Source organism: Oncorhynchus nerka, linkage group LG5 (assembly GCF_034236695.1).
Source record: "Oncorhynchus nerka isolate Pitt River linkage group LG5, Oner_Uvic_2.0, whole genome shotgun sequence".
In the NCBI taxonomy this organism is placed as follows: domain Eukaryota; kingdom Metazoa; phylum Chordata; class Actinopteri; order Salmoniformes; family Salmonidae; genus Oncorhynchus; species Oncorhynchus nerka.
This window is the reverse complement of record NC_088400.1, coordinates 61978051-61998285: the sequence shown is the minus strand read 5'-3', so window position 1 is coordinate 61998285 and position 20235 is coordinate 61978051. Positions and strand designations below refer to the sequence as shown.

At 43.5% G+C, this 20235-nt stretch overlaps 2 protein-coding genes across 3 annotated transcripts; both read left to right on the top strand.

The window, feature by feature from the left end:
* The first annotated feature begins 1183 nt into the window (after window positions 1-1183).
* Window positions 1184-11576, top strand: LOC115129791 (obg-like ATPase 1). The gene is made up of 11 exons (XM_029660509.2): window positions 1184-1341; window positions 2124-2221; window positions 7310-7453; window positions 7572-7699; window positions 7939-8114; window positions 8353-8433; window positions 8545-8642; window positions 8916-9056; window positions 9145-9241; window positions 9332-9454; window positions 10734-11576. Exons 2-11 carry the CDS (start codon window positions 2124-2126, stop codon window positions 10839-10841), a joined length of 1194 nt encoding a protein of 397 aa, XP_029516369.1. The 5' UTR covers window positions 1184-1341; the 3' UTR covers window positions 10842-11576.
* A 1087-nt stretch (window positions 11577-12663) lies between these two features.
* On the top strand, window positions 12664-20234 carry LOC115129790 (transcription factor Sp3-like). 2 transcript variants are annotated; one of them, XM_029660508.2, is made up of 9 exons: window positions 12664-12840; window positions 13101-13198; window positions 14462-14695; window positions 15941-16507; window positions 16743-16937; window positions 17035-17236; window positions 17351-17540; window positions 17742-17938; window positions 18051-20234. In XM_029660508.2, the coding sequence occupies exons 2-9, from the start codon at window positions 13130-13132 to the stop codon at window positions 18302-18304; spliced, it is 1908 nt and encodes a 635-aa protein (XP_029516368.1). In that variant the 5' UTR covers window positions 12664-12840; window positions 13101-13129; the 3' UTR covers window positions 18305-20234. The 2 variants fall into 2 exon arrangements, with proteins under 2 accessions (XP_029516368.1, XP_064874913.1); XM_065018841.1 differs by lacking the exon at window positions 12664-12840 and having other exon boundaries at window positions 13094-13198.
* The last annotated feature ends 1 nt before the right edge of the window (window position 20235 follows it).

Genomic DNA, 20235 nt, shown 5'->3' with positions numbered 1-20235 from the left:
TTATTTCAATTGACTGATTGTCTTATATGAACTGTAACTCAGTAAAAAAAATGAAATTGTTGCATGTTGTATTTATATTTTTGTTCAGTATAGTAAACTTGAAGAAAAAAAGGGAAGCATGATGTAAAATGCGAACCTGGTATTCCAAGTGTTTCTAGGCGACTAAAGCCCAGAAATTACCACTGCTCAACAGAGTTTTGATAAAACAGTGGAGATCGAAAATGTCAATCTGATGATCACACGCTGCTATTTATCGTTGACCAGCAGATGTCCCTAATGTTAATTGTGAACAGATAATGAAGCTCCGATGAATGAACCGTTTTAGGCGCGGAAACCTTCAGAAAGCCTTGTCAGAGATATGTTGATTCATTTTCCCTTTTGTAATGTAACTATTTGCACATCGTTACAACACTGTACATAGTCATAATATGACATTTGAAATGTCTATATTCCTTTTAAACTTGTGAATAATTTTTTACTGTTAATTTTGTTTATCTAGTTCACTTGCTTAGGCAATGTGAACATATGTTTCCCATGCCAATAAAGCCATTAGAATTTAATTGAAAATTATATTTGAGAAAGGAAGAGATAGGAAAGACATTGGTCAATGTATGAGGGAACGTGTAACGCCCCACCCAGCAGACTATTGACCAATCACGTTCACGTTGTCATGCTACGTCACCCAATGTTGGGTTTCGGACCTAGCGCCATTCACTCCCATTTCCCCATCTCCTCAAAGGGATCGACTCAATTCAAAGGGCTTTATTGGCATTGGAAACATGTTTACGTTGCCAAAGCAAGTGTAACAGGTTAGGTATATCTGGCCTAATTTAGGTGTCAATGAAGGAAACCGCGCGGGCTGATCTTCTTCGTTGGGGTTTAACGGCGGGTGGCATCCAATATTATATTGCATTACCGCCACCGCGTGGGCTGATCGATGTTGAATCAATACGTCACACTGCAAACGTGTCGACGTTTCTCGTTTTTCGCTTTACGTGTTATAAGGTTTCGTCCATTGAGAATGCGGAGACACAAAACACTTCCGATATGCTGTCTCTTTTATAGGGTTTCCACTATATTAGCACAGGCACAAAGTAAAAATTGGACATATCGTAAAAAAATTGTGACAACAAAAAATATATTTTGGGTTTTAATTTAAGTGTATGCATAAAATTACATTGGTTAGTGAAAATTACATTTTAAGGAAATTAAATTAATGGCTTTGTGGCTGTGGTAACTAGTGACGACCCCTTTCTAGTTTCGCTAGCTGTGAGCAGTGTGAACAAATTCCGAACGAATCTATTTTCGTAGATAGCTGCCCAAAAAGAGACCGAAATCAAGGTAATATGAACATATAGCTCGTTAAATACATGCTTGTTTGGTTATATATTCGACCTTGCGAAAATGGTCCGTTATATTTTAAACAACAACGTTACTTGACATAGCTAGCTAGTTGGCCTGGTAAGTTAGCATGCTGACAAGCAGAATGAATGGGACTCCAGACCATTCCGTACTAGCTAGCTAGCTTCTCCACATGTGTTTTAGCCTGTTTGCTAGTTAGCTGTCAGCTAGCTATACAGTTGGTTAGCTGCGCCAACTGGCACGTCTGTCTTTTCAAATTAGGTTGTCGTTTGTGTCAATTTGAGTAGCTAGCTAGCTAGCTAGCTAGGTGTTGAGCCAGCGATATGAAACAGGGAAGCTATCCAAGATAAATGACTATTAGCTAGGTATCTATGTGACAAGTCATCGCAGGGTATAGATTGCTGTCTGTATTCTTTGTAGGCAGTATTCCAGACGCAACAATACAGGTTGGGGTCTAATTCAAGGCAATGTTGTGGCATTGCGAACCCAGCCTTGATTGTTATGCGAACCCAGCCTTGCTAATGTAGTAAGCCATTGTAATAAGTACATAAACTAGTGACAGGTTGATGTCAGAGTGAAAGGGAACAATATGCACACGGTTTCCGAAATTGACCCCTGGGCTGTGAGAGCTAAGCCTGGTAGAATTATCTGCCATGTAAAAATATCATGTTAATATTAAGCATGTCCCATAATTTCGTTGTTTGGTTCAAGAGCTGTGAATTGTTTAATTTCTGTTGCTAAATGTTTTGTTGCTGTTGCAGATGCCTCCAAAGAAGGGAGAAGGACCAAAACAACCACCACTGATTGGACGCTTCGGGACTTCTTTGAAGATTGGGATTGTGGGATTGCCGAATGTTGGGTATGGACACGACTACAATTTAGTAGTTGCCCATAGTTGTAAAGTAGGGTTTGGAGAATCATTAGCATGATTCACACTATAGCGCCAACCAGGGTTGCACATTTTGGGGAATATTCAGAGGAGGAAGGAGGAAACTTTACGTGTGAATATATGCAAATTAATATTAATACCATTTAAATGTAGATGGAGACAGAAACATAAATATTTTACCTTCTCATAAGTAGACATCGTCACTAAATTTTTAGGTTAACCTCCACTGTACTCACATCCTACCATACCTTTGTCTGTACATTATGCCTTGAATCTATTTTTCCACTCCCAGAAATCTGCTCCTTTTACTCTCTATTCCGAACGCACTAGACGACCAGTTCTTATAGCCTTTAGCCGTACCCTTATCCTCCTCTGTTACTCTGGTAATGTAGAGGTTAATCCAGGCCCTGCAACTCCCAGCACCAATCCCATTCCCCAGGCGCTCTCATTTGTTGACTTGTGTAACCGTAAAAGCCTTGGTTTCATGCATGTTAACATCAGAAGCCTCCTCCCTAAGTTTGTTTTATTCACTGCTTTAGCACAATCCGCCAACCCTGATGTGCTAGCCGTGTCTGAATCCTGGCGTAGGAAGGCTACCAAAAATCCTGAAATTTCCGTCCCCAGCTACAACATTTCCCGACAAGATAGAACTGCCAAAAGGGGTGGAGTTAGCCTGCAGAGTTTTGTCATACTATCCAGGTCTGTGCCCAAACAATTTGACCTTCTACTTAAAATAATTGGTGCTGGTGTCCAGCTGTGCCCTGGACACCAAATGTGAATTGATTGCCCCCTATCTTCAGAGATCGTACAGTTAGGTGACCTAAACTGGGATATGCTTAACACCCCGGCCATCCTACAATCTAAGTTAGATGCCCTCAGTCTCACACAAATTATCAAGGAACATACCAGGTACAACCCTAAATCTGTAACCATGGGCACCCTAATAGATATCATCCTGACCAACTTGCCCTCTAAAAACACCTCTGCTGTCTTCAACCAGGATCTCAGCGATCACTGCCTCATTGCCTGCGTCCGTAATGGGTCCACGGTCAAACGACCACCCCTCACTGTCAAACGCTCCCTAAAACACTTCAGCGAGCATGCCTTTCTAATCGACTTGGCGCGGGTGTCCTGGAAGGATATTGACCTCATCCTGTCAGTAGAGGATGCCTGGTTGCTCTTTAAAAGTGCTTTCCTCACCATTTTTTTTTAACTAAGAACAGATATAGCACTTGTTTCACCCCAGACTTGACTGCCATTGACCAGCACAACAACATCCTGTGGCGTTCTGCATTAGCATCAACTAGTGATATGCAACTTTTCAGGGAAGTCAGGAACCAATATACACAGTCAGTTAGGAAAGCTAAGGTTAGCTTTTTCAGACAGACATTTGCATCCTGTAGCACTAATTCCAAAAGTTTAGGGACACTAAAGTCCATGGAGAATAAGAGTGCCTCTTCACAGCTGTCCACTGCACTGAGGCTAGGAAACACCAACGATAAATCTACGATAATCGATCATTTCTAAGTATATTGATTCCTGGCTTACCTGAAAAAATGCATATATTCGATGGTAATGCCGAAAGCCTCAGGATGTTTTCGTGCTGGTCTGGGGTGAAACAATGGCTATATCTGTTTTTAGTTAGAAAGGCCTGCTCGCTGAAGTGTTTTTGGGAGGGTTTGACAGTGATGAGGGGTGGTCATTTGACCGGGGATCCATTACGCACGCAGGCAACGAGGCAGTGATCGCTGAGATCCTGGTTGAAGACTTGAGGGCAAGTTGATCAGGGTGTTATCTGAGAGGGTGCCGGATTACGGATTTAGGTTTGTACCTGGTAGGTTCCATGATAATTTGTGTGAGATTGAGGGCATCTAGTTTATGGCCGGGGTGTTAAGCATGTCCCAGTTTAGGTCACCTAACAGTGCGAACTCTGAAGATAGATGGTGGGCGATCAATTCACATATGGTATCCAGGGCACAGCTGGGGGCTGAAGGGGGTCTACTTGCACATCATCATCTGCACATCTATCACTCCAGTGTTAATGCTAAATTGTAATTATGTTGCCTTCATGGCCTATTTATTGCCCTACTCCTCTATATTTGCACACATTGTAAATAGATTTTTCTATTGTGTTATTGACTGTGTTTGTTTGTGTTTTTTGTCGCTTTGCTTTCTTGGCCAGGTCGCAGTTGTAAATTAACTTGTTCTCAACAGGCCTACATAGTTAAATAAAGGTCAAATGTATTAAAAAAAAATACTTAATTGCAAATGATTAAATCCTTCCAATAGAAATAAAAACAAAAAACAATTTAGTTACGAATTGAACTTTAATTAAATGAGTTGACTCTTCACATGGGGTGATTTCGCTGAACAACAAAAGGAAGAGAATATTGAATGATCCCCAATGATCCATCGCATCTCCCGAAAACAGTTTCAACACACATCTGTAAAATGATAGTCTAGAAACTAAAGCTTTGGTTGTCTTCCTCTCAGGCTTCCATGTCTTCTCCCTGGACCTCCTCAATGTCCACCTCTTGAACATCAGACTCTGAGGCCTCATCTTCACTGTCACTTTCCAACCTTGTTGAGGATGGCTCGTTTTCAGGCTCAAAAAGCCTCAAATTTGCCTGGATGGCCACCAATTTTTCAACCCTTGTATTGGTCAGCCTGTTGGTGCTTTAATGTGTGTTCCCAAACAAGGACCAGTTGCACTCTGAGGCGGCTGATGTTGGTGGGATTGAGGAGGAGGAGGAGGAGGAGGATGATGATGATGATGGAGGCAACAGGGGAAAGAGCCTCAGATCCACAAAGTCCCTTCCACCAGGTGGCTGATGAGATATGTTGGCACGACTGCCATATTGCATCTTCATCCCAAAGCCTGGAAATGTACTTCGCCAGACTGCCAAGAACCTTGCTCTCATCCAGACCAAGGTGGCAAGGCACGGTAGTGATGACACCATAGGCCTCATTTATCTCTGCACCAGACGGGATGCTCTTGCCAGCATACATGGCAGAAGTCTTCACACTTTTTGATATATTTCAGAACTGCAGTTTCCTCTGCTTGGAGCAACAGTGAAGTGGGCAGGGCAGTACAGATTTATTTTCTTACATCTGCATGCAGAGTCTGAACATCAGACAGGATGGCATTGTCTCCCTCAATCTGCAATGGTTACTGCCGTAGGTTTCAGGCTACTTACCACTCTCTCCCAAAATACATCATCCAGGAGGATCCTCTTGATGGGGCTGTCCATATCTGCAGACTGTGATATTGACATTTCTTGGAGAGACTCCTTCCCCTCTAGGAGACTATCAAACATGATGACAGCACCACCTCAACGGGTGTTGCTGGGCAGCTTCAATGTGGTGCTCTTATTCTTCTCACTTTGCTTGGTGAGGTAGATTGCTGCTATAACTTGATGACCCTTCACATACCTAACCATTTCCTTGGCTCTCTTGTAGAGTGTGTCCATTGTTTTCAGTGCCATGATGTTCTTGAGGAGCAGATTCAATGAGCAGCACAGCCAAAGGGTGTGATGTGAGGGTAGGACTCCTCCACTTTAGACCAAGCAGCCTTCATGTTTGTAGCATTGTCTGTCACCAGTGCAAATACCTTCTGTGGTCCAAGGTCGTTGATGACTGCCTTCAGCTCATCTGCAATGTAGAGGCGGGTGTGTCTGTTGTCCCTTGTGTCTGTACTCTTGTAGAATACTGGTTGAGGGGTGGAGATGTTGTTAATTATTCCTTGCCCACGAACATTCGACCACCCATCAGAGATGATTGCAATACAGTCTGCTTTCTCTATGATTTGCTTGACATTCACTTGAACTCTGCATCTAGATAATGAGTAGATCAAGCATGTCTGGTTGGAGGGGTGTATACTGGGAGAAGAACATTCAGAAATCTCTTCCAAAACACATTGCATGTGAGTATCAGAGGTGAACCAGTTGCAAACACGGCTCGAGCAAGACATTCATCAGCATTTCTCTGACTACGTTCCTCCATTGAGGCAAAATAACTTCTGATTCCAGGAGGACCATGAGCTGTTGCTATCGATAAAGTGTCTGATTCATCATTTTCACCTCGAATAGAAGTAGAGGGACTTTTGTCAGAGGTTGCTTGTTGTGAGCGCTGAGGGAACTTTATGCACTTGGCATCTTTGTTGCATTCTTCACATATGATTTAGCACAGTATTTGCAAATGTACACAGCTGCAGTGAAATGTCTCCACACATCAGATACTGCCCGTGTCATTTTCCTGTAAAGATTAGAAAAAAAAATAGTTAAAAAAGTAAATACAGTTCCATGTACAGATAAATAGTTAAGCAGTTAGATTATTCAACTCCATTGTAAGATAAATATTTTTAAATTAAACATGTATGGTAACCGTTGAATTTACACTCCTCAGTTAGCAGGCTCAAGCAAGCTAAAACCCACATGGTAGCAAAAACTAACTAGCAGAAATTGTTAGAAATGATTTAAATACACTTTGCTGTATGCTACAATTTACTAGTTAACAAAAAAATCATGTATGTCTTATAAAATATATTTACCCCACCCAGTATTGTAATCAAAACTTACCAGAAAGCATGTAGTCCTTGGCTCAGACAGTGTAGTAGTGTGGTCTCAATAGCATCTCATTAGTGTGCAAGATCTTGAGATCAGCTGTACATGTGATGGAAGAATGCACTGTGCGGGCAGAGGGTTGAAATTCCATTGAATTGGGGATAGTTTAACCAAAATAAGCCTCAAAACCTATAATTGCCTTGTGTATCCCACAAAAAAAGGTTCAATGTTTAAGCTAACTTTCTTTTGATGAATTTAAGCAAAATTTCCAAAATTCTCAGGCTTAACTTTCCATGGAATATTTTTGTAAATTTACCGGAAAGTTTCTGACCCTTTGCAACCCTAGAGCCGACACAACCTGTACTGTGCTGGCTGCGTGTCAGTACAGTGCGAATCAGACAACAGTATCTACTTTGGTTGTTCAGAAGTCCTTACCATGCAGATGTCTTGGGCTGTAGAATAGTGACCATCTTTGTCTTGTCATTTTTGTCTACAGGAAGTCAACATTCTTCAATGTGCTGACCAAGAGCCAGGCCGCAGCAGAGAATTTTCCCTTCTGCACCATCGACCCCAACGAGAGCAGAGTACCCATCCCTGACGAACGCTATGACTACCTCTGCACCTTCCACAAGCCCCTCAGGTAGAATGTTACAACTACTTCTGCACCTTCCACAAGCCTTGGAAATGTATGTATGAGTAAACACTCTGTACATCCAAGTTTGTGTGTGTAACTTCTCCATCTCTTTCTCATTGGACAGTAAAGTCCCAGCATTTCTGAATGTGGTGGACATAGCTGGGCTGGTGAAAGGAGCTCACGCTGGACAAGGACTGGGCAACGCCTTCCTGTCTCACATTAGTGCCTGCGATGGCATCTTCCACATGACACGTGAGTTTAACACACTCACAGAAACTCACACACATACACTGTAATCCTGGTGTACATTTTTAATGCCAAATCCGCATTAAAACCGCAAGCGTGTGGAGCTTCCATTCTAATCAATGGGGCACTCACACCTACTCGATGCTAGCACAGTTCAGATGTACATGAACAATATACTCAATTCCTATTTTAGCAGCTTTGTGACGTCCAGCACCATTGCGTAACCTGGACATAAATGTGTGTAGGTGCGTTTGAGGATGAGGACATCATCCATGTGGAGGGTAATGTGGACCCAGTGAGGGACATTGAGATAATCCATGAGGAGCTACGGCTGAAAGATGAGGAGTCTCTTGGACCAATCATAGATAAATTGGAGAAGACCGCTGTCAGAGGAGGAGACAAGAAACTCAAACCTGAATACGTGAGTAGAGTGTGTGTGTGGAGTGGTTGATGAGTGGCCTATTGGGTCTGAGACTGAGGTCCGAAGCTGTGTGTGCGTGCTTGATTCAAGCGCTTGTCCTCTCATAGATTGTTTGAGACCCACAGGCGTGCCTAGGGAGAAGGGGCCACAGATAAAATCAGAATTCAGCAATTGTTTACTCATGTTCTCTCCTTTCATTCCCTTCTCTCGTTCCCTTCTTCCCTCATCCCTCACTCAGGACATCATGTTGAAGGTAAAGGACTGGATTTCAGAGGAGAAGAAACATGTCCGCTTCTACAATGACTGGAATGAGAAGGAGGTAAGGACTATGTGTGTGTGCTCACAAAAGAGAGGGAGCAGAGTACCATTAGTTGCAGGGGCCTGTATACCAGAACACGCACATAACCCAGTGTGTTGTTTGTGTATGCAGATTGATGTGCTGAACAAATACCTGTTCCTCACGTCCAAGCCCATGATCTACCTGGTCAACCTCTCAGAGAAGGACTACATCAGGAAAAAGAACAAGTGGTCAGTGGGTTCTCTTTCTTAATTCCTTATTTCCTGTCTTTCTGAATCTTACGTGATTTGGGTTGTGATGCCTGGCAACCATTATCTGAGGAGCTGAAATGCTACTTGTTGAGTGTCTGCACTTTGCTTGCAGTAGGGGTTTATTTTATGATTGTGGCATTTTGTGCAAAAAATCAAATCAAAATTCAACTTTGTTTTTCTAATATAGAGTTGAAAAAAAAATCTATCTATATACATAGGCGTGTCTTCTCTTAAATATACATTCTCTCCCAGGCTGATTAAGATTAAGGAGTGGGTCGATGCCCATGACCCAGGAGCTATGGTCATACCAGTGAGTGGAGGTCTTGAGGCCAAATTACAGGACATGACCGACGAGGAGAAGGACAAATACTGTGAGGAGGCGAAGACTCAGAGGTACACACACGGACAGATCAAACACACAATGAACACATTTTATGATATTGCAAACCGTTACCTTATTAACTGTGTGTGTGTATTGCAGTGTACTGACTAAGATCATTAAGACGGGCTATGCAGCTCTGCAGTTGGAATATTTCTTCACAGCGGGACCAGACGAGGTTAGAGCGTGGACTGTCAGGGTAAGAGACACAGTTTGGTTATCTCTCTCCCACAATGAGGTGTGGGTGTGACTATCAAAGCATTATGTATTACTCCTCTCTGTCCTACAGAAAGGCAGCAAGGCGCCCCAGGCGGCAGGGAAGATCCACACTGACTTTGAGAAAGGTTTCATCATGGCAGAGGTCATGAAGTTCCAGGACTTCAAAGAAGAGGGCACTGAGAATGCTGTCAAGGTGTGTGTGTGTGTACTTGTGTGAGGCTGAGAGAAAGATTTACTGTGTCATGGGTGTAGATGGCATGCCATAAGTACTTATCAAAAGTTTTTTGTCTGATCTTATCTGGATAAGACCATCTGATGAAGATGGCGCTGTATTGGATGACCTCTGTTTTGCGAGCTCTGACCCAACTTTGCTATTTTGGGACTATTGCTGTTTATTTTTCCTTTATTTTCAAAGTGTATCCATTATCATTTCTTATAACCAACAATAACACCATATCAGCAGTTACTTATACCAAATCCGGCTTCAACTTTGACTCATCTGCCGTGGGCTCTTTCTGTAATTCCGCCCCAATTTTCCTGGTACCCAAGGGGAAACGTTGGCTTTACAGAGGGGAATCCTGGTGAGATTAAGGCGAAGGGAAAACTGGCCACCATTTCCCTCCATTCTGTTGGCCAATGTACAGTCACTTGAATGACATTTTGACTGCGGATTTGCTACCAACGAGTCTCTTGTAAACTGCAATATTCTCTACTTTTCTGAAACATTGCTTTTGGACAAGATACCACCCCATGGCTATCCAACTCAATGAATTCTCCATTCACCGAGTAGATAGGACAGTAGATTCATGGAAATTGAGAGGGGGAGGGGTGTGCCTCCAACAACAAATGGTATTCTGACATGAGCGCAAGCACGCCCCCATCCACATCGACAGGGCTGCAGTGTAGCGGGTTGAGAGCTTCACGTTCCAAATTACTAAGGACTTAATGGTCCACACACACATGCACAGTCATGAACAGCTTCTATCCCCAAGCCATAAGACTGCTAAATAGCTAACAAAATGGCTACACAGACTCTGAGTTGACCCTTGTATTTTTTCCTATGCATACTGACACTCCAACACACACATTTATACTGACTCTACACACACACACACTCACATACAATCTTAATGTATGCTGCTGCTACTCTATCATACATCCTGATGCCTAGTCACCTTACCCACATACATATCTACCTCTATCGCTCCAGTATCCCTGCATATTGTAAATATGTTATTGGAACTTACCTGTATATAGCTCCTTACTTTCTTGTGTTCTTATTTTTATTTGTGTGTGTGTGTTTGTTCTACCTTGTTATTTTTTAGTACTACATTGATATTGATCACTGCATTGTTGGGTTTAGAGTTTGCAAGAAAGGCATTTCACTGTACTTGTGCATGTGATACTAACTTGAAACTTGCTAAATTACTTTGTATAATGTCAAAGATTTTCTGGTTTGATTTGTCCCGTAGGCTGCTGGGAAGTACAGGCAGCTGGGCAGGAACTACATCGTGGAGGACGGAGACATTATATTTTTCAAATTCAACACACCCAATGCACCCAAGGCAGCGAAGAAGTGATGGGACCAACGCGACCAGTACATTAACACAGGGTTCTTGTGTCCCGTCTCATTTTATCCTCGAGGGCCGCAGTGTCTGCTGATTTTCTCCCCTCTTCCTGGTATTATGAATGTGAGGATAGAATTAGAATGATAGAATTAATCAATGTATGGTAGGATGAAAATCGAGTGCACACTGCAACCATTGAGGTCAATACCAGGTCCTGAAGTGTTTCCTGGTCAGTTTATTTGGTCAGGAAAAACTCCTGGCACTAGTCAGGACTGATTGGAACAAGGAGGGACCATTATTATTATTTTAAGTAAAGTAGGCATCTCTGACCGTGCCTGACCAGAAACCACCAACGTGACTTCTGTATTTGCCCCACCATACAAAATCTGCCCTGGTGCCTTTTTTTTGTTGGCATGGGACTCTTGATTATCGCACCTACCCATACACTATATGAAATGTATATCTTTGCCCACCTCACACAAGACATTGCTGCAACATTGTGAATAAGAGGAAGATATAAATTAGTCTTCTGACACCCCTGGCCACGTTCATATTTGGAGGTGAATATTGCTTTAATTTGTTCTGGTTCCTGAAAGGAAAACATCAACTAGCTAGCTACTTAGCTAAACAATGGAAGGTGCACAATCCATGGCTACAAAACTAGCTACCTACTCTGTAAGTTAGCTTGACATGCTAGAAATGAATAGAAACAAGTTACTAAAATAAATGTTTTATCTTCTGAATCAATTTGTTTTTCCTGTCTTGAATGTAGAAGTTCTAGTTTGTGATCTCCCTCCCAAAAATGCAATCTCTGAGACTTTGTCAGTGAATCAGGTCTCCATGATAACCAGACACTTTCTGCCGTACAGTACATGCCTTCAAACTACCATAAAACCCCTTTAAGTATGCCCTTACCTAAGGAAAACGTTTGAGGGACTCTTATGCAACACTCCAATTCCCTTAGGTAAGGGGAAATTATAAGATGTTTTGTGCAACTGGGCCCAGGCCTGACACAAGCATTTTCATGGAGACGCATGCACTGCAACAACAATACACTAAAGACAACAGATTCAGTTTATGTTCAAATGTGTCTTAATTGATGGGTGCGTGTTGAACCAGGGTGTATGTGCTGTGTTGTATTTTGAAGTGGATGGGGATGCTTGACCATCCTACCATCCTCGACTTTGGTGATGTCATCTATAAAATAGCCTCCAACACTCTACTCAACAAACTGGATGCAGTCTATCACAGTACCATCTGTTTTGTCACCAAAGCCCCATACACTACCCACCATTGCGACCTGTACGCTCTCGTTGGTTGGCCCTCACTTCAAACTCGTCGCCAAACCCACTGGCTACAGGTTATCTACAAGTCTCTGCTAGGTGAAGCCCCGCTTTATCTCAGCTCACTGGTCACCATAGCAGCACCCACTCGTAGCATGCGCTCCAACAGGTATATCTCACTGGTCACCCCCAAAGCCAATTCCTCCTTTGGTCGTCTTTCCTTCCAGTTCTCTGCTGCCCATGACTGGATCGAATTGCAAAAATCTCTGAAGCTGGAGACTCACATCTCCCACACTAGCTTTAAGCACCAACGATGTTGCAATTACATTTGGGCCATTTTCCCAACACTTCCTGCTCTTTAATTTCAACCATAGATTCCCAGATATTTGAGGTTCTTTAAAAACAAACAGGAAGCCGATATCCCATAAAAATGACGGACATATCACTTGGCCATAGAAGTCTCACCAAACCCCAAAGCTAACCAATCAATTTTGAGAAGAACGGCGGGACTTCCTGTTACGTTCTTGTTAGCGCCCCCCCTTTTTGTGTTTCCCCACTGTCAATCAAAATAGAAAAAAATCGACCCGAATTCACCGATCAACACAAGCCCGCCTTTGATAAAAGATAATAATGTTCGGAGTTTAGTTGATCAGATAATCTTTCGATTATTACAATTCACGATATGACTGGTACATAACATTTAACCCATCGAAGCATACAACCAACGGGTGAGTTTGTACGTTACAACCGATAGCAGGCTAGCTACGGCTTTTAATCTTTTGCAGGAGACCTATGCTAGGTAGTTAGCTAGTTAACAAAAGTAAACATTCAATCTGTGTCGAAATCAGCCTTGAAACATTGTCGCAAAGTTAGGGTTTGCAGTTTATTCTTCATCGACTGAAGTTTGTTGTCTCTTTGCAGCATTTTAGGAGCGGCAAGCTGTGAGAAATGTAGTGTTTTGCTCAATTTTCCTATCTCTCCATGCTAGCGCCAGAGCAACGTTTGAAACAAGAGGAAATGGCTACCGCGGACGTGGAAGGCAGTCAAAGCGAATTCCTACAGCACGGCGGAGCCTCGGAAAACCAGGTACCCCAACATTTTCTATCTCGTATTTCGACTCCTCCGAGCTACTACTGTGTGGTGTTTTTAGCTAGCTAGAAGTTCACACGTTTTAAATGTTGCAGGGGGTGTAAAGCTAGTATACTTCCGCCGCTGTGTTCCCCGCTATAACGGCCACCCACTTTACCCCTCTAGAACCCGCCCATAGTGGGTAGGACACAGCCCGTCACTTGGTCAGGTCGCTGATATTTAGCTCGTCTACCTGGGGCTAAAGGGGTACAGTGGGGAAAGGAGGGGTGAGTGGGGAAACCGAACAGAGAACGTGGGAATCTGTGCACCGGACTACAAAATATCTCCTCCACGCCCATGTTGTAGCGATTACGTATTTTGTCTAGCCACTCTAGCTCTATTCGTTGGATGAAAGAAGGGACTCTTAGATGTTTTTTGTCTAGTTGTGGTGACTAGCTCTCGAAAACTATTCTCCCTATGTAGACTGTTCAGCTGTTACTTTCGCCCACATTTGGCTCCATGTGAATTACAATTCCGAAGCTGTGTTATAACATTTAGAAACGCCAATCATTGCGTTCAAAGTGGTTTTCAAAACATATGCTAATATCCGCCTTATCTTTCATATCAGCGGGAAATTGTATTTCAAATATTAAATATACTAACTGTAGCAGTTTTGCACAGATCGACAAGCTGTGTGTCTCCAGTTGATGAACTACACTTCATCTCCAGTCTTGCATACACACGTGTTTGTGGCCGCCTACGTCTCTTCTGTCTTTGTAAATAAGCGATGTAACATGGAGATATGGCCGTGTGGGAACACAAATCCTATAAAAGTTGTGTAGTAATTTAACCATTTGTTTAAAAACATTTTTAAAGTATTCCTGATATGAAAAAACGTACAGCAAGCGATGCGTGTTAATGTTTAGACTATCGTCGGGGCTCTTACCAAAACTCTCCTGTCAGAATATAATGTAATAGGCGCTGAATTGGGTAGATGCGTTACATGCTTGAGGAAGTTTGGATCCTTTCTTATCAAACCACTTAGCTACGCCATAGCCTGTATAGCGGATTCAGAAATATTTAGGTTCATGGTTGATTTCTCATTTTTGCCAAAGGGAAATGTCTTGATACTACTGTATTATTACTAGTCCAATGTTGCAGATACCTATAATATAGGATTGGATATCTATTTTAACAATATCCACAATAATTGTCTTGTCTGCTGACACTGTATTGTGATATCAAACCATACTGCATGTCATTTTGTCTTCTCTCTGTCAGACCACAGACATGACCGCCATCCAGCTAACAGGTTCAGACCGTTGGGAGTTGTTAACCCCGGTCTCTACAGGGAAGGATGCGCAGCAGGGAGTCGTCCACATTCCTAACTCTGGCATGATGACCTCTAACGGCCAGTATGTTCTCCCTATCGGGAACATGGACAGTCAGCCCATCTACGTCACAGCATCTGGCAACGACGGCTCAGCCAACGGAGTGTCCAGCATACAATACCAGGTAGTGTACTGTACACGCACATGCATATACACTACAGGGCCAAAAGTATGTGGACATGCCTTCAAATGAGTGAATTTGGCTATTTCAGCCACGCCCGTCGCTGACAAGTGTATAAAATCGAGCACACCGCCATGCAATCTCCATAGACAAACATTGGCCCGTGCTGAAGAGCTCAGTGACTTTTAACGTGGCACCGTCATAGGATGCCATCTTTCCAACAAGTCAGTTTGTCAAATTTCTGCCCTGCTAGAGTTGTCCCAGTCAACTGTAAAAGTCGTCTGTCCTCGGTTGCAACACTTACTACAGAGTTCCTAACTACCTTTGGAAGCAACGTCGGCACAAGATCTGTTCGTCGGGAGCTTCATGAAATGGGTTTCCATGTCCGAGCAGCCGCACACATGCCTAAGATCACCATGCGCAATGCCAAGCGTCTGCTGGAGTGGTGTAAAGCTTGCCGCTGTTGGACCTTGGAGCAATGGAAATGGGTTCTCTGGAGTGATGAATCACGCTTCACCATCTGGTAGTCCGACGGACTAATCAGGGTTTAACTGATGCCAGGAGAGTGTTACCTGCCAAAATACATAGTGCCAACTGTAAAGTTTGGAGGAAGAATAATGGTCTGGGGCTGTTTTTCATGGTTCGGACTAGGCCCCTTAGTTCCAGTGAAAGGAAATCAACGCTGCAGCATATGATGACATTCTAGACAATTCTGTGCTTCCAGCTTTGTGGCAAGTTTGGGGAAGGCCCTTTCCCAAGCATGACAAAGCCCCTGTGCACAAAGCGGGGTCCATACAGAAATGGTTTGTCGAGATTGGTGTGGAAGAACTTGACTGGTCTGCACAGGGCCCTGACCTCAACCCCCCCCCCCCCCCCTCCGACTGCGAGCCAGGCCTAATCGTCTAACATCAGTGCCCGAACTCACTAATGCTCTTATGGCTGAAACTGCAGCAAAGTTACAAAATCTAGTAGAAAGCCTTTCCAGAAGAGTGGAGGCTGTTGTAGCAGAAAGGAGGAACCCACTCCATATTAATGCCCATTATTTTGGAATGAGATGTTTGACGAGCAGGTGTCCACATACCTTTGGCCATGTAGTGTGTGTATACACATACATACACACACATGTACTTGCACACACGCACCTCTGTTAGCAGAATGTCCAGTACCAGGTCGATTATCATGTTAGCCCTTACACACAATATTCTCTACACACAAATGCTGAACTCTCTCTTCCATGTCATCCCTCAGATCCACAACTCAGATGGAACTCTGGCAGGCTTCTCTGCGCAGGGATTGGACGATGGCTCGGGTCAAATCCAGCTCATCCAGGACGGTAGCCATGGCAATATCGGAATCAGCATCGCCACGACGACAACCTCTGACCTCCTAACGCAGGCCGGGCATATGCAGCAGATTCAGGGCGTGTCATTGGCCGGGGGCACGACCTATAGCGGCGCGGTTCCCATGGGGCTGTCGGGGGGTAACATAACTTTCCTCCCTATCAACAGCATAGACCTCGAATCACTAGGGCTTGCCGGCGCTCAGACGGTTCCCATAGCAACGACGACCGACGGTCAGCTGATCATGGGCTCCCAAGCGCTGGAGGGGCAGGAAGGTGCAGCCAAACAGCTAGCGAACCTAGTTAGTGAAGCTAACGGTAACACAGACCTCTATGTGCCAACAACCTCATCATCCCAGCTGCCTGAGACCATCGATGGGACGGGGGTTCTGACCCAAGCTACTGCCGTGTCTGCCGGGGTTTCAGACCCATCCTCAGAGAACTACAACTCACACAACCACCTGCAGCAAATACAGGTCAGTCATATGACATAGAATTCCCTAGGCTTTATTCCCAGTGCCCTACACCACATATAACAGTCATATTACAGTGAGCCATCATACAGGAAAAAAGTTACTAGTCTTGTTTAACTTGTCTTCAGCAGGTCATATCATATTACTATGTACGTTGCTGTAGGTCCTCCTTGGGACACTGTTCTAAGAGCATGGCTGAAAAAAAATACCATGACTGAATTAAGTCTGTTTCATCCAGGTGTCCACCTCGCATGCCTCGTCCCTCTCCCAGCCCATCCTACAGCTGTCGGGGGACAACCAGGGGGCCCAGGGACAGGATCTATCCCAGTCTGGGCAGACGCTCCAGAGTGTCCAGCTCGTCAACCCTGGAACCTTCCTCATCCAGGCCCAGACAGTCACTGCTTCGGGACAGATACAGTGGCAGACCTTCCAGGTAGGTTGTGTGGGTGTGTGTTTATCTGTTTCACTACCATACGTAGGTGTGTGGGATCATGCATGTGTGTAACTCTTTCTAACGCACTCCCTCTCAGGTCCAAGGAGTCCAGTCTCTGCAGGGCCTCCAGCTCCCCCAGGCCCAGGGGGGCCAGCAGCTGACTCTGGCCCCAGTCCAGGGCCTCTCTATGGGTCAGGGAGGATCCATCACCTTGCCTAACCTCCAGACTGTTACAGTCAACTCTATAGGACAGCCAGGGATACAATACACACAGGGAGAGGACGCCGGCAGTCCTGCAGGTAGGAACATGCATATGTATACACACACATACATACAAACTCTCCATCTTTCTATTTCTTTCTTACTTTGTCTCTCTCTCTCACACACACACACACAACTATCTCTCCCCACAGACATCCAGATAAAGGAGGAGCCAGACTCTGAAGAGTGGCAGCTGAGTGGTGACTCCACCCTCAACCCCAGTGACATCAACAACCTGCGTGTCCAGATGGATGACGAAGACATGGACATGTCCACCGGGGAGGGCAAGAGGTTGAGGAGAGTCGCCTGCACCTGTCCCAACTGTAAAGAGGCTGGAGGGAGGTGGGTTGGAAAGACACACACACAACATATTAACACAAATATATATATATAAAGGGTGGATCCTAGCATTTAGCTCAGTGGGTTAATGTGGTCAAACCGCATTCCATACTCAGTAGGGTCCGTTTCTACCAAGACAATTGAAATTCAAATGACTGCAAGAAGTTGACCCCAACCCTCTCTCTTGTCACCCCTTCCTCCCAGAGGGTCGAGTCTTGGTAAGAAGAAGCAGCATATCTGTCACATCGTGGGCTGTGGGAAGGTGTACGGTAAGACTTCTCACCTCAGGGCTCACCTCAGATGGCATAGCGGAGAACGGCCCTTCGTCTGCAACTGGATGTTCTGTGGCAAGCGGTTTACCAGGAGTGACGAGCTACAGAGACACAGACGGACACACACGGGTAGGAATACACACAAACACCATCTTCACTACATAACACCAGCTTAACGCTCACCACACTTATTTTTTCATCACTCTCTACCTCTTTTTCTCCCTTTCATTTCTCTGTCCAGGAGAGAAGAAGTTTGTGTGCGCACAGTGTTCAAAGAGATTCATGCGTAGCGACCATCTGGCCAAACATATAAAGACTCACCAGAATAAAAAAGGTGTGGCTTCCTCATTGTCTCCGCCCCCCAGCGACACCATCATCACCGCAGACGGAACCACCCTCATCCTTCAATCAGCTGCTGGTGCCCATGACCTCCTAGGCAATCAGGAGATCCCACTGCAGCTGGTCACCGTGGCGCCCGGTGAGGTCATGGAATGAGGGCGTGGCTTATAGACTGGCCAATAAACAGGGACCGCGTGGGCTTTTCTCCCATTTTTTTTTTATATATGAATATATATATACGTAAATATATATGACAAATATATATATATATATATTTTAAGTAAGAGTTATCATGACTTTATGTTTTTTATTTGCAGTCTTTTTATAGGCAGGCAAACAAATGACATTCAATGTTGTCTCTATGTACACACAAACAAAGATGCACAAACACTCTCTCGCAAACATGAATACTCACTACGAAATGCCTTATTTTGTATCATACTGTTGTATAAAATGCTGGAGATGCATGTGTTTTTTAAGCTTTTGCAGATCATGTAATTGTGTTAGGATGCAAGGAATAGGAAAGGTGTAGTAGGAAAGGTGTAGTAGCCCTCTCTAGAGCAATTGATTGATTAATTGACTATATTGAATCATCAATCGCTTTCTCTAGAGTGGGTGTGTGTGTATTGAGAGACTACATGTGGCTTCATTAACTCTTCACCTGAAACGACAAGCATAACACCCTTTTAAGACCTTGTGAACGCTGTCATAGCCATGATATAACACTTTCTTTAAATTATAAAACCCTGACGGAGTTTATAACAACCAATATCTGCATAATGTTAGACCTTTAATGTACTGGTAGAGTTGGGCTTGCACATTGATTCTCCAACACATACCTTTTATTTGTTAACAATGTTCTGATCAATTAATGTTTGGATTGATTGAAACTTTGCTAACCAATAAAGTTATGTCTGTGTGGACACTTTTTATTGTATATATATATTTTATTTCCATGTAGATTTTTTTTCCAGCCCTGTACCCCATGAAAGTGCCTCATGCTATTAAAGCTTGTGACATGCCCTGTAGTTTCAGGTGAAGCGTTTATTAGTGGTTGGATTGATTTGGTGATAAGTTGGCCTTACATACTGATCTAGGGTCAGTTTAGCGTTTACCCCCTTAATGTTTGAGGTTAGGATTTGGAGAGGGTAAGCTGATCCTAGATCTGCTTGAAGGAAACTTTGACCCACTGCAGAATGTTTGAGTCATCAGTCTAGCCAACACGAGCACACTTGCAGTGCTTTGCTCAAATCAAATGCGTCTTCAGTTGACTTGTTTTTTAACTGTTGTTTTTTTCACATTTGTGTTGTATAGTCACATTTTATATTCTGTTTCTATGACTAGCTTAGTCTGGGACTTGTCAGAAGGAAGCGTCTCATATCGTTTTTTACCCATGGAATTAAAATGAGTTAAAGGACACAGGTCTGAAAATCAACTCGATTTCTCAATCGCCCACCCAAAATGGTGGCAACATTTTGAACTTGCCATTTTTGCATTTCTGGAACAGCTGAGGTTCACTGACCAGTATATTTAACATTTCAAATGGTACATCAAATATGGCTGCCGGAGCACGCACCCACTGCAAGACATTTAGTGGAGTCCAATTTTCTACCCTTCTCCCGAAGTGTGTACTCGTTCACTCACCCTCATGGATTTAAATGGAACTTATTGGGAGTGGATTAGGGTGGAAACTTCCTCCAGACATTTTTCTACCAATCCAATGCATACATCTGGGTGAAGCGTAGAATCTGAATCGCAATATTCAATTCTATTCATTCGAATTCTATAATGTTCCCACTCTCTTGCTAGTTGCTACTCATTGTAAAGGAAACAATCATGCCATTATTATTTCTAAATGTTATTGTAATCTTTCCTTGTATGTGCATGTCTTAGCGTCCACTTACCTGTATATTATCTTCTATTCACATTGTTTATAGAAGCCATTTTCTTTAGATAAATAATTTTGTTGTATCAAAAGCTTATTTTATTTTTTTTATTTTTAAGAAAGTGTCAAATTTGAATGTTACTTTTTGTAAAACCTTTTTTCAAATGGATCATAATTAAAGTCTGAATCCTTCCAATGACAG